The sequence below is a fragment of the Oncorhynchus tshawytscha genome, linkage group LG11 (assembly GCF_018296145.1).
Source record: "Oncorhynchus tshawytscha isolate Ot180627B linkage group LG11, Otsh_v2.0, whole genome shotgun sequence".
NCBI lineage: Eukaryota > Metazoa > Chordata > Actinopteri > Salmoniformes > Salmonidae > Oncorhynchus > Oncorhynchus tshawytscha.
In genome coordinates, this window is record NC_056439.1 from 7,792,766 (window position 1) to 7,807,450 (window position 14,685).

General features: G+C 43.5%; 1 protein-coding gene across 1 annotated transcript; it reads right to left on the reverse strand.

Moving 5' to 3' along the window:
* Positions 1–6,619: 6,619 nt before the first annotated feature.
* LOC112261385 (fibrinogen gamma chain-like) lies at positions 6,620–14,380 on the reverse strand. Its single transcript, XM_042329745.1, has 9 exons — positions 14,245–14,380; positions 14,065–14,112; positions 13,382–13,565; positions 12,867–12,951; positions 12,339–12,469; positions 11,561–11,694; positions 11,134–11,318; positions 8,154–8,431; positions 6,620–7,855 (listed from the first exon to the last, which is right to left on the reverse strand). The coding sequence occupies exons 1-9, from the start codon at positions 14,305–14,307 to the stop codon at positions 7,674–7,676; spliced, it is 1,290 nt and encodes a 429-aa protein (XP_042185679.1). The 5' UTR covers positions 14,308–14,380; the 3' UTR covers positions 6,620–7,673.
* Positions 14,381–14,685: the final 305 nt, after the last annotated feature.

Genomic DNA, 14,685 nt, shown 5'->3' on the forward strand with positions numbered 1-14,685 from the left:
TCACAGTGCAATCCGTTTTGTCACCAAAGCCCCATATACTACCCACCATTGCGACCTGTACGAACTACAAAAATCTCTGAAACTGGAAACACTTATCTCCCTCACTAGCTTTAAGCACCAACTGTCAGAGCAACTCACAGATTACTGCACCTGTACATAGCCCACCTAATTCAGCCCAAACGACTACCTCTTTCCCTACTGTATTTAATTAATTTATTTATTTTGCTCCTTTGCACCCCATTATTTTTATTTCTACTTTGCACATTCTTCCATTGCAAATCTACCATTCCAGTGTTTTACTTGCTATATTGTATTTACTTTGCCACCATGGCATTTTTTTTGCCTTTACCTCCCTTATCTCACCTCATTTGCTCACATCGTACATAGACTTGTTTATACTGTATTATTGACTGTATGTTTGTTTTACTCCATGTGTAACTCTGTGTCGTTGTATGTGTCGAACTGCTTTGCTTTATCTTGGCCAGGTAGCAATTGTAAATGAGAACTTGTTCTCAACTTGCCTACCTGGTTAAATAAAGGTGAAATAAAATAAAATAAAAATTTCAGCAAACTTATTTAACTTAACATGTGTAAATATGTATATGAACATAACAAGATTCAACAACTGAGACATAAACTGAACAAGTTTCACAGACATGTGACTAACAGAAATTGAATAATGTGTCCCTGAACAAAAGGAGGGCCAAAATCAAAAGTAACAGTCAGTATCTGGTGTGGCCACCAGCTGCATTAAGTACTGCAGTGCATCTCCTCCTCATGGACAGCACCAGATTTGCCAGTTCTTGCAGTGACATGTTACCCCACTCTTCCTCCGGGCACCTGCAAGTCCCTGGACATTTCTGTGGGGAATGGCCCTAGCCCTCACCCTCCGATCCAACAGATCCCAGACGTGCTCTATTAGATTGAGATCCGGGCTCTTCGCTGGCCATGGCAGAACACTGACATTCCTGTCTTGCAGGAAATCACACACAGAACGAGCAGTATGGCTGGTGGCATTGTCATACTGGAGGGTCATGTCAGGATGAGCTTGCAGGAAGGGTACCACATGAGGGACGAGGATGTCTTCCCTGTAACACACAGAATTGAGATTGTCTGCAATGGCAGCAAGCTCAGTCCGATGATGCTATGACACACCGCCCCAGACCATGACGGACCCTCCACCTCCAAATCGATCCGGCTCCAGAGTACAGGTCTCGGTGTAACGCTCATTCCTTCAACAATAAACGCGAATCCAACCATCACCCCTGGTGAGACAAAACCGTGACTCATCAGTGAAGAGCACTTTTTGCCAGTCCTGTCTGGTCCAGCGACGGTGGGTTTGTTCCCATAGGCAACGTCGTGCCGGTGATGTCTGGTGAGGACCTGCCTTACAACCGGCCTACAAGCCCTCAGTCCAGCCTCTCTCAGCCTATTGCAGACAGTCTGAGCACTGATGGAGAGATTGTGTGTTCCTGGTGTAACTCGGGCAGTTGATGTTGCCATCCTGTACCTGTCCCGCAAGATGGATGTTCGGATGTACCGATCCTGTGCAAGTGTTGTTACACGTGGTCTGCCACTACGAGGACGATCAGCTGTCCGTCCTGTCTCCCTGTACCGCTGTCTTGGGCGTCTCACAGTACAGACATTGCAATTTATTGCCCTGGCCACATCTGCAGTCCTCATGCCTCCTTGCAGAATGCCTAAGGTACGTTCATGCAGAGGAGCAGGGACCCTGGGCATCTTTCTTTTGGTGTTTTTCAGAGTCAGTAGAAGGGCCTCTTTAGTGTCCTAAGTTTTCATAACTGTGACCTTAATTGCCTACAGTCTGTAAGCATTTAGTGTCTTAACGACCGTTCCACAGGTGCATGTTCATTAATTGTTTATGGTTCATTGAAAAAGTATGAAAAACAATGTTTAAACTCTTTAAAATGAATATCTGTGAAGAAAGAAATCTGTTATTTGGATATTTACGAATTATCTTTGAAAGACAGGATCCTGCTGAGTTTTATATGATGTCTTCTGCAGTGTTACTAATAACCATTCAGGCCTTATTTATAGTTTATATAATGATTTTTATTCAAGATAAACAAGCTATGATGACTATCCTGGCAAAACCGCTATTTTCAAGATTCATTTCAAGCCCTAATCACATGTAAAGCCTAGGCCCGTTCATTTTTTGTGATGCTTTTGGACAGTTCAAAGTTGTCGATTTGGATTTCATCCAGACTTTGTCCTGAATACGACAACACTGCATTTTGAAAACCTCTGAAAACTACGGCACTAGGACCATGTTTGTCAACTAAAGTACGGCTGATTAATATTTAACCACTATCGATTCTAAATTTGGGTTAGGGTTCCCCCATTCAAGATGCACATCTGCATTCTGCAATTTTAAACGAGTACAAAATCTGTTCACATCTCCTGTAGATTCCTGCCTACTTCTGTTTTTTCCCTGCAGTACGATGCATCTTGGAAAACATGAGTAAAGCATATTTCCGCAATGAGTATTATCCATTTACTAAACATATTTGACTCAATATGAGTAACTGCCATACAAATATGGAATGTCCGTCAGGGGACTTCTAATCAACCAACATCAATGCTACTATCCCAAAGTGATGAATTCAAGTTTTCCCTGATCCTACTTTCTATCTACTGGATGGAAAAGTGATTGTCCATCGATGACTATTGCAGTAGTGCGTTATGAAATACACTAATTTACTCGTTTTGGCTTTTGGTTGACCCCATATAAACACCGATAGGAAAATGTCATGTACATTGGGTAATATTGACATAAAGAGTGGTCACATAGGGGACCTGCACAATGTACAAACAAAGACAAATAATCACTCACACAGAGCATACATACCAGTCAGCTGAAACCCACGCATCAACCCACACAGACACACACGCCCACTCACACATGCAAACGGGCTCACACACAAGGCCTTTCTGAGATCAATATGATTAGATGGCAGAAAGAGAGAGAGATCGGGAGAGAGAGAGTATTTTTGGTCATAGTGTCACATCTACCGAATGACATCCAAACATGGTTTTGTCCATGTACAGTCTAATAGATCGTGTGAGAACGATTACAAATGTTGTTCTCAAAACATGCATGGAGAACATTTGTCTTGATAAGGCCATGCATCAATGGGACAACAACAGTATGGGTTCTAATTCCTGTACTGTTGGTATTGTAGGAAATAAAGGATTGACTGAGTTGTAGTCATGGCAGATAATATTCAAAGTTTTGGTGACTTTAATATTCACATGGAAAAGTCCACAGACCCACTCCAAAAGGCTTTCGGAGCCATCATCAGTGGGTTTTGTCCAACATGTCTCCGGACCTACTCACTGCCACAGTCATACTCTGGACCTAGTTTTGTCCCGTAGAATAAATATTGTGGATCTTAATGTTTTTCCTCATAATCCTGGACTATCGGACCACCATTATATTACGTTTGCAATCGCAACAAAAAATCTACTCAGACCCCAATCAAGGATCATCAAAAGCCATGCTATAAATTCTCGGACAACCCAAAGATTCTTAGATGCCCTTCCAGACTCTCTCCACCTACCCAAGGATGTCAGAGTACAAAAATTGGTTAACCACCTAACTGAGGAACTAAATTTAACCTTACGTAATACCCTAGATACAGTCGCACCCTCAAAAAAACAAACATTCGTCATAAGAAACTAGCTCCCTGGTATACAGAAAATACCCGAGCTCTGAAGCAAGCTTCCAGAAAATTGGAGCGGAAATGGCGCTATACCAAACTGGATGTCTTCCGACTAGCTTGGAAAAACAGTACCGTGCAGTATCGAAGGGCCCTCACTGCTGCTCGATCATCCTATTTTCCAACAAATTGAGGAATAAGAACAATCCAAAATTTATTTTTGATACTGTCGCAAATCTAACTGAACAGCAGCATTCCCCATGAGAGGATGGTTTTCACTTCAGCAGTGATAAATTCATGAACTTCTTTGACGAAAAGATCATGATCATTAGAAAGCAAATTACGGACTCCTCTTTAAATCTGCGTATTTCTCCAAAGCTCAGTTGTCCTGAGTCTGCTCAACACTGCCAGGACCAAGGATTAAGGGAGACACATTTTTAATACTATATCTCTTGACTCTGATGAAAATAGTCTTGGCCTCTAAACCTTCAATCTGCATACTAGACCCTATTCCAACTAAACTACTGAAAGAGCTACTTCCTGTGCTTGGCCCTCCTATGTTGAATATAATAAACGGCTCCCTATCCACCGGATGTCTACCAAACTCACTAAAAGTGGCAGTAATAAAGCCTCTTGAAAAAGCCGAATCTCGACCCAGAAAATATGAAAACTATTGGCCTATATCGAATCTCCCATTCCTTATAAAATTGTTTGAAAAGCTGTTGCGCAGAATCTCACTGCCTTCCTGAAGACAAACAATGTATACGAAATGCTTCAGTCTGGTTTTAGACCCCATCATAGCACTGAGACTGCACTCATGAAGGTGGTAAATTACCTTTTAATGGCGTCAGACCAAGGCTCTGCATCTGTCCTCATGCTCCTAGACCTTCGTGGTGCTTTTGATACCATCGATCACCACATTCTTTTGGAGAGATTGGAAACCCAAATTGGTCTACACGGAAAAGTTCTGTCCTGGTTTAGATCTTATCTGTCTGGAAAAGATGTCAGTTTGTCTCTGAAGATGGTTTGTCTTCTGACAAATCAACTGTACATTTCAGTGTTCCTCAAGGTTCCGTTTTAGGACCACTATTGTTTTCACTATATATTTTACCTCTTGGTGATGTCATTCGGAAACATAATGTTACGTTTCACTGCTATGTGGACGATACACAGCTGTACATTTCGATGAAACATGGTGAAGCCCCAAAATTGCCCTCCCTGGAAGCCTGTGTTTCAGACACAAGGAAGTGGATGGCGGAAAATGTTTTACTTTTAAACTCGGACAAAACAGAGATGCTAGTTCTAGGTCCTAAGAAACAAATAGATCTTCTGTTGGATCTGTCAATGAATCTTGACTGTTGTACAGTCATCTCAAATAAAACTGTGAAGGACCTCGGCGTTACTCTGGACCCTGATCTCTCTTTTGACGAACATATCAAGAATATTTCAAGGACAGCTTTTTTCCATCTTCGTAACATTGCAAAAATCAGAAACGTTCTATCCAAAAATGATGCAGAAAAATGAATCCATGCTTTTGTCACTCCTAGATTAGACTACTGCAATGCTCTACTTTCCAGGCTACCCGGATAAAGCACTAAATAAACTTCAGTTAGTGCTAAACATGGCTGCTAGAATCTTGACTAGAACCCCAAAATGTTATCATATTATTCCAGTGCTAGCCTCTCTACACTGGCTTCCTGTTAAGGCAAGGGCTGATTTAAATGTTTTACTGCTAACCTACAAAGCATTACAATGGCTTGCTCCTACCTATCTTTCTGATTTGATCCTGCCGTACATACCTACACGTACGCTACGGTCACAAGACACAGGCCTACTTACTGTCCCTAGAATTTCTAAGCAAACAGCTGGAGGCAGGGATTTCTCATAAAGAGCTCAATTTTTATGGAATGGTCTGCCTATCCATGTAAGAGACACAGACGCGGTCTCAACCTTTAAGTCTTTATTGAAGTCTCATATCTTCAGTAGGTCCTATGATTGAGTGTAGTCTGGCCCGGGGGTGTGAAGGTTTACTAGTGCTCTTCCATGCCGTCCCTAGGAGGGGTGCATCACTTGAGTGGGTTGAGTCACTGACGTGATCTACCTGTCCAGGTTGGCGCCCCCCTCGGGTTCGTGCCGTGGGGGAGATCTTCGTGGGCTATTCTCTGCCTTCTCTCAGGGTAGTAGGTTGGTGGTTGAAGATATCCCTCTAGTGGTATGGGGGCTGTGCTTTGGCAAAGTGAGTGGGGTTATATCCTGCCTGTTTGGCCCTGTCCGGGTATATCGCCGGACAGGGCCACAGTGTCTCCCGACCCCTCCTGTCTCAGCCTCCAGTATTTATGCTGCAATAGTTTATGTGTCGGGGGGCTAAGGTCAGTCTGTTATATCTAGAGTATTTCTCCTTTCTTATCCGGTGTCCTGTTTGAATTTAAGTATGCTCTCTCTAATTCTCTCTCTCTCTTTTTCTCTCTTTCTCTCTCTTCTCTCTGAGGACCTGAGCCAAAGGATCATGCCTCAGAACTACCTGGCCTGATGACTCCTTGCTGTCCCCAGTCCACCTGGTCATGCTGCTGCTCCAGTTTCAACTGTTCTGCCTGCGGCTATGGAACCCTGACCTGTTCTCTGGACGTGTTACCTTGTCCTGGACCTGCTGTTTTGGACTCTCTACCGCACCTGCTGTCTCTAACTCTGAATGATCGGCTATGAAAAGCCAACTGACATTTACTCCTGAAGTGCTGACCTGTTGCACCCTCTACAACCACTGTGATTATTATTATCTGACCCTGCTGGTCATCTATGAATGTTTGAGCATCTTGGCCCTGTTCTGTTATAATCTCCACCAGAGATTTAGGCTGGGTTTCTGTACAGCACTTTGTGACATCGGCTGATGTAAAAAGGGCTTCATAAATACATGTGATTGATTAACTGACTAAAGTCTTATGTTCAGGTAGGTATTTATTTTGCAATAGAACAGCATATAGGACATTTGAATAGTTTTGAATAGTTACATTCTGTTTCAGAACGTTTTCTCCATGCTGAACATGAACCTGGCTCTGGTGGGCACTTTGGTCTTAGAGGCAGGGAAAACACACACATACCCTCTTTAATACGATAAATTCCTACTTCACATTCCTACCTAATAGCGTTACTTTCCTTCCCGTTGACATATCCTCTCAGAATTCAACCCAGGCTATTTGAATATTGGTTCAAAGGACTTCCAATAGGTGATTTCCAAGAACTTCCCCCAATGTATCAAAATAGCTTCTGCAAATCGGTATCTGGAATAGTTCAAAATAGTTGAACGCAATGAGTTAGGTCTTCCCAGCACAGTGCCTTCTCTTTAAATGTCTTTCAATGCCGCCACCAACTTCTATGTCATATAAATGTGGGTATCATTTATCATATTTAGCACCATTACAAGCGTTACCAGGAATGAATATCAGGAAAAGTACAATAAAGAAATGGGCATGGTCTTTTAAATGCAAGACCCTTGTGTAACCGAGGTGATTCAGTGCCTTGGCCTGAGACTTGAAGACTTGCGTTAGCTCACGGAGCTATTGCCTTTTTAGCTCAGAGAGCTTACACAGTCTTATGGCCTTCAGACCACCCAGGTTCAAACCCTGTCTTAGATCATGTAGTCGGAGCAGGGGTATCTATATTTAGAAAAATACAACATTTATTAATTGGTTACACCAACCAGATAGACACTAGATAAAGTTTGTTCTAACAGAAGGTGCAATCTTCCAAGGTCCAACAACAGCGATTTCATCAAAGACAATATTTTAGGCAAGAGGACAAAAAAACTACATTGATCGAACCAATAAAACACTAGATAGAACAAGACAGAGGGCCATTTTTCCAGACACATTTTAGGCCTAAGGTTAGTCCTGGACTACATGTTTGATAGACTCCCCATGTGCCTCTTAGGATTTGGCTTAATCTGTGTCCGGAAAAGTTCTAGCTCAGTCAATATTGCAGTATTTGTTTCAGTAGTGTTTACAGGCCTCCAAACTGTTTGACCCCTCCAGTCTGCTGTCCGTCCCCCGCCGTGATCCTGTTGGTGGGGATGATCTTCATGGTAGTCTCCTTCATGGAGTACCAGCGGCTGTGCCACGTGGCCCAGATGATGCCATTGTCGTAGCCTGACTCGCCGGCGTCCTTCTCCGTGTACTTCCCACCTAGGGATGGAAAGACGGAAAGGCAGAGGTGTCAATGAAAAGTTTGTTACAAGTAAGAAAATCACAGTGTTTGGACTGACTCATAAATGTGGCCTTCTTGGAAAGTTAACAGTAAAAATGTCAGAGAACCCCCCCAAAACTAACATTGGTATAGGCTGGTAGTGATTTGCATACATGTATAACTGTAGTATGGTTCATGTTACTTGGAGAGTAGTATTCTTTCAACGGAAAAATGCAAGAACGCGCACGTGTCTGTGTGTGAGAGTGTGCACGTGTCTGTGTACGTGCGTGTCCTTACCCTGGTAATATTTCCCGTTGAGGTGGGCGGCGTGGCATCGGTTCATCCACCAACCGGAGCCGTCCTGCATAGCACAGTTACCCTGGAACTTGTCGTTGTCCTTGTCGCTGGTACTAAACTGCATGCCGTTGTGAGACGTGTAGAACTTGTCGCTGGGGTCATCTCCGAAGTCAAAGCCATCGAACGCATCCCCCGCGTCACCGCCAAAGTAGTAGGCGTAGGTCAGGCGGTACATGTCGACTTCCGGCCCCACTTTGAACATGGCGTAGTCGGCATACCTAAAGAAAAAAAATAAATTTAATTATTAGCTATTTTTTATGTGTGTGGTTTTATTGAATAAATAAGACAGTGAGAAGAAGACAACAAAGGTAGGAGCGGTGCAGGTCAGAAAGGCATTGGGTTGGATTTGAGCCCATGCCTACTGTGGTGCATATGCCTGTGTCCATGACACTAAGCACTAGACCACACAGGCGACAAGTATTAATATAAAATGGAAACCCAGCCGCAGGCTGCCCAGTGGCGCGAGCTTACTAGACGAGCTAAATGCCTTTTATGCTCGCTTCGAGGCAAGTAACATTGAATCATGCATGAGAGCACCAGCCAATCCGGATGACTGTGTGATCACGCTCTCACTAGCCAATGTGAGAAAGACCTTTAAACAGGTCAACATTCACAAAGCCGCGGGGCCAGATGTATTACCAGGATGTGTACTCAAAGCATGCGCGGACACACTGGCAAGTGTCTTCACCGACATTTTCAACCCTGACCGAGTCTGTAATACCTACGTACATGTTTCAAGCTGACCGCCATAGTCCCTGTGCCCAAGGAAGTGAAGGTAACCTGCCTAAATGATTACCGCCCCATAGCAATCACATTGGTAGCCATGAAGTGCTTTGAAAGGTTGGTCATGGCTCACATCAACACCATCACCCCAGAAACCCAAGACCCACTCCAATTCACATACCGCCCCAACATATCCACAGATGACTCAATCTCAATCGCACTCCACACTGCCCTTTCCCACCTGGACAAAAGGAACACCTATGTGAGTATGCTGTTCATTGACTACAGCTCAGCATTCAACACCATAGTGCCCACAAAGTTCATCACTAAGCGAAGGAACCTGGGACTAAACGCCTCCCTCTGCAACTGGATCCTGGACTTCCTGACGGGCTGCCCCCAGGTGGTAAGGGTAGGCAACAACACATCTGCCACACTCATCCTCAGCACTGGGGCCCCTCAGGGGTGCATGCTTAGTCCCCTTCTGTACTCCCTGTTCACCCACGACTGCGTGGCCAAATACGACTCCAACACCATCATTAAGTTTGCTGATGACACAACAGTGGTAGGCCTGATAACCGACAACGATGAGACAGCCTATAGGGAGGAGGTCAGAGACCTGGCAGTGTGGTGCCAGGACAACAACCTCTCCCTCAATGTGAGCAAGACAAAGGAGCTGATCGTGGACTACAGGAAAAGGAGAGCCGAACAGGCCCCCATTAACATCAACGGGACTGTAGTGGAGCGAGTTGAGAGTTTCAAGTTCCTTGGTGTCCACATCACCAACGAACTTTCATGGTCCAAACACACCAAGACAGTCGTGAAGAAGGCATGACAACACCTTTTCCCCCTCAGGAGACTGAAAAGATTGGCATGGGTCCCCAGATCCTCAAAAAGTTCTACAGCTGCACCATCGAGAGTATCCTGACCGGTTGAATCACCGCCTGGTATGGCAACTGCTCGGCTTTTGACCGTAAGGTGCTACAGATGGTAGTGCGTACGGCCCGGTACGTCACTGGGGCCAAGCTTCCTGCCATCCAGGATCTACGTATATAATAGGCGGTGTCAGAGGAAGGCCCAAAAAATTGTCAAAGACTCCAGTCACCCAAGTCATAGACTGTTCTCTGTGCTGCCGCATGGCAAGCGGTACCGGAGCACCAAGTCTAGGACCAAAACAGCTTCTACCCCCAAGCCATCAGACTGCTGAACAATTAATTAAATGGCCACCCAGAATATTTACACTGACACGGCCACCCCTCCACCCCTTTGTTTTTACACTGCTGTTATCTATGCATAGTCACTTTACCCCTACCTACATGTACAAAATAACTTGACTAACCTGTACCCCCACACATTGACTCGGTACCCCCTGTATATAGCCTCGTTATTGTCCTTTTTTATTGTGTTACCTTTCATTTTAATTTGACTATTTTTACTTTAGTTAATTTAGTAAATATTTTCTTAACTCTTTCTTGAACTGCATTGTTGGATACTAAGGGCTTGTAAAGTAAGCATTTTACCTTAAGGTCTACACCTGTTGTAGCATGTGACAAATAACATGTGATTCATTTTGATTTGAAGAGTGGAAAAACATGCTATTTTGAAGTTAGTCACCTCACCAAGAAAAGGCTTACTGCTGCGTATTTCCACAATTCCTCATTAAAAAAAATGGCACTAAATGGCACTAAATATTTCAGCACTAAATATATTAAAGGGGCGAATCCTAACTTGGCCTTAAGTCAAATTTCAACTTAGTCTCCTATTGACATTATGACTAAGTGAAAATTTGGCTTGCTGAAGTTAAGATTTTACCTTAAATATTTCATTAATTTAGTGGAGAGAATTGCGCTAGTAAATGTGTCATATAGGCAAGACCAATGATGCCAAGCCCCCAATAACTTTGAGGGGGAATTGATAATAGCGAAATACAGTATTTATAGCATTTTTAAAGCGTGAAACCTAGACACCACAGAATTGGATTGATAAGCATCCCAGGGGGTCAAGTTGGTTGCAATGATGTCATTGTAACCTCCTTTGCAACGGGTTGGAGTGACATCATCGGAACCAGTTTACCTGCTGGGATAAGTCTTTGATCTGTTCCCACTATATTTTGAACACCATTTATCTATTCAGTTTGAGGAATGTAGGCCCTAAGCATGCACTAAGTAGTAGGCTTAGTAGAGCATTTAGTAGTACGTACTTCTTGTTGCCCACCCAGTCGGTGAGCTCGATCCTCAGCACGTATGGGATGGAGGACTGGGTGGAGAGCAGGTGCATCTTCTCGTTGCCCAGCCAGAACTCGGTGGTGTCATCTGGGCTCAGGTAGCCGAAGCCCTCCTTATACTGGACCCAGTCCTTGTTGAAGTCCACGCTGCCATCACGTCTCTGTGGGGATATATGTCGGACGGTGGTCATGATAATAATACAGTATGTGGTTAGAACCAGGTTTGGGTCAATACCATTTCACTTTAGTCAATCTGGAAACTGAAATCCCAATTGGAATGTTTACTTCCTGAAATAGAATTGTCCCCAACCCTGGTTGCAACTCCCAATGGCTCAGTGGGTTGGAGCATGGTGGGGTTGGGGGTTTGGATCCTGCATGAGCCAACCATAATGAACACACGTACCCTCTGCAGGACGGTAAAGCCGCGGCCGAAGCTGTCAATCTCGCAGTAGACCAGAAACTCCTCCTTAGCCTTCAGTGGCTTCACGTAGTACAGACCGCTGGTTTTGGCACCCTTGTTGGCAATATCCTGGCAATCTAATATGAGAAAAACAACATGTCATGATCATGTTGATATGTGTTAATAACAAAGACTACTGTTCCCATAAGGCAACGCGCTATGCACAACAGTTTTGTAGTGTTTTGATTCTGCTTTTAGCCTGTTCCAGATGGAAATGAGCTCTGGCTCTATTACCTTGCTGATTGTGTTGATTATGCTCTTATGATCTTGTGCATTGCTGATTATTGTCCCTTGTCCCTGGTAAAGATCCACTCTGTGGTATTTTATTAACAGACGTTTTTTGATCAATCATTTAAATTAAAGCTATACCTATTTATGGAAGAATAATTTATAAATACCAATAAATTATATAAGCAAATTAATTGAACTAATCTAAAGTGCATCCATATAACTGGATTGATACCCATTGCTTAAAGAATATCACTTATAAATGCCAACAAATTATATAAACCAATTAATTCATTAACCATTGCTAAAGTACATCCAAATAACTGGATTGGGACAAATCGGCTCAGCCTCTATTGATTGATGCCTTTGATTCGCTTCTGACTCAACACGCAACAAGGACAAACAACGGGTATGTAGAGTGAATTCTCCAGGAGCAGGGTTGAGCAACCTCTGATGAACTGGGGATCGACCTGCAGAACGCTGTTGATTTTACCTTTCCCTGTGGTGGGTTTGATTTCCACAGTATCCTTGCAGGGATCTTTGCATTTCTGATCCAGCTGAATGGACATCTGTTTGAGGTCTAACATCCTCTTCTTGTTGGATTCCAGTATCCCCTGGAGTTGACTGAGCAAAAGAGGGGAACAGATTGAAAATGTTTCTCAGGTGACGCGGATATTAACTTAGATTGCGGTTTATATTGTAGGTCAGTGGGTGCATGACTTGACTATCAATGTGTTTTAAGTACATAGCATTTGACACCTGTACCCTTAGTCCTGGTATTTCCAGGTAATTCGTCTCCAGCAGGCAAAACCGGTTGAAATGATATGTAATATCAATGACTGGTTTCAACCAGCTTTAGCCGCTGAGAGACATACGAGCATTGGGGGTCAATTCCAATTAAATGGCAATCAATTCCAGAAGTCAATTGCTCTCCTAAGGAGAAGTTCCAAGTCCAATTCTAAGTGAATTGAGACCAAATTAGATTCTGATGTAAAAAAAAAACAGAAAAAGAAGGACTTACTATATTTGCTCCTCCTGCGAGACGATGGTCTTCTCAAAGCGCAGGACATCATCCAGTATGCTGGCTGACCTTTTATAGTGGACGTCTGTGGAACAATCACAATACCTGCTTCAGTTACAGTAACCTACATGAATTTCCAGAGTCTATAGTTCTTTTACAAGAACTATAGAAACCCAGCTTAACACCTGGGTGTCTTCAGTAGGGCAAACTGTAGAAAAACGTGCTCTTATTGGACGAGTTCAGACAGTATCTCCCGGATTCACTCTGTTTCAAAATGTTTTCTCCCTATTGAACACAACCCTGACAAAGGTTATAGACAAACTGTTTGTGAAGTGATGTAAACTAAATCACATAGCCATGAAAAGCGGAGTGTGCCTCATCGATATTCTTCTTGAAAGTTTCGACTTTTCTGCTACTGACATCCCCACTTCTTAGCACCACATCTAATAGTGTTGATTTTCGTGTTAGCTAGTTTAACACAGTCAAATAGCCCAAGATACAGAAAAGTCAATTACCTCCACCAGACTTCTGATGTTGTGTTGACGAATCTTTCATATAGGTGACTTTCTCCGTGGCTCCCGTGGTAAGGTTGGTTATTCTATCCAGGATGTCCTCCATTTCATCAAGGTCCTTGTCCACCACCGGCTTGTACTTGTTGAGGTAGTCAGCCACGCCACATGTCGTCGGGCAGTACTTGCCCTACAACAGACACAGAACACGGATGCTTTCATTTGAACACTCTGTGAGAGATGTGTCTGTGTTGCAAAGGACACCCTATTCCCTCTGCAGTGCGCTGCCTTTTGACCAGGGCCCGTTGATCTTTGGTCAAAAGTAGAGCACTTTATACGGAACAGAGTGCCATTTGTGACACATAGTCACAACATATTGTTATATTGTGACATTGGATGTGTTGAGCATTGGACATTTTCATTGGATTCAAAGAAACTACAAAATGTTTAATTACATGTGTTCTTAAAGAGGCACCAACAAAATTGGTTGTAATACCCCAGAATTAACTACATATCATATGTGCGTGGGGACTATAATTTAGCAACAACTCAATCTAAATAACAATGTCAATAAGCATACAGTACAAAGAGGATGAAATAGCAAGATGGAGGATTTCTTCCTGTACACACACACCACTTAATGAGTGGAGTAGAGTACATCGGTGCATCCCATCTACAATCATACTTACAAATCCGTCCCTTGGTGTGCAGTCCTCGGAATAGTCTCCCCTCATCTGCTGTGGAACAGAAGCAAAACAGCACAGTCTGTTATCTTAGTAGATGCTACTGTATCTACTGTTTTTGCAGAACACTGTTTATGAGAGAACACACCTTCGTTTGAAACAGGTTCATTGAAATGTGACACTTACTGCAGAGGAGAGGGAGAATAGCAAAAGAACGCCTGTGGCTGTGGACAAAAGTGAAGGAGCCATGTTGCTAGTCTTTGGTGCACCAGTTGTGGTGTTGTACAGTTGGAGAATGAAGAGCCTCTGGCCCCTGACGGTGTATTTATCTGATCAAGGTCCTCCTTCCTGCAGCAGATAAGGGGTCCGCGTGTAAACAGAACCAGGTCATCCAACTCATGTCCTAGTAGATGACTCAATGTTGGGACAAAATTGTGACTCAAATGTCCTACTACTCATAATTTCCCAGATGTGACTGGGATTGATTGACAGGTGTGGTGTGGTTCCTTCCACGGCTTTTTTGATCACAGGGAAAGTCGTGGGCAGCAGGATCGTGTGGTGAACTTCGTTGGGGTCAAAACAACACTGGGTCAATCATGCCATATCATTACCTTGCAAATTCCACTC

Excerpts from the sequence above, each read along its gene's own strand:
- LOC112261385 (XM_042329745.1), bottom strand. The coding sequence starts at position 14,307 with ATGGCTCCTTCACTTTTGTCCACAGCCACAGGCGTTCTTTTGCTATTC. Across the intron at positions 8,432-11,133 it reads GACTGGGTGGGCAACAAGAA|GTATGCCGACTACGCCATGT; the intron begins GTACGTACTACT and ends TTTTTTCTTTAG. Across the intron at positions 7,856-8,153 it reads CAACGGGAAATATTACCAGG|GTGGGAAGTACACGGAGAAG; the intron begins GTAAGGACACGC and ends TTCCATCCCTAG.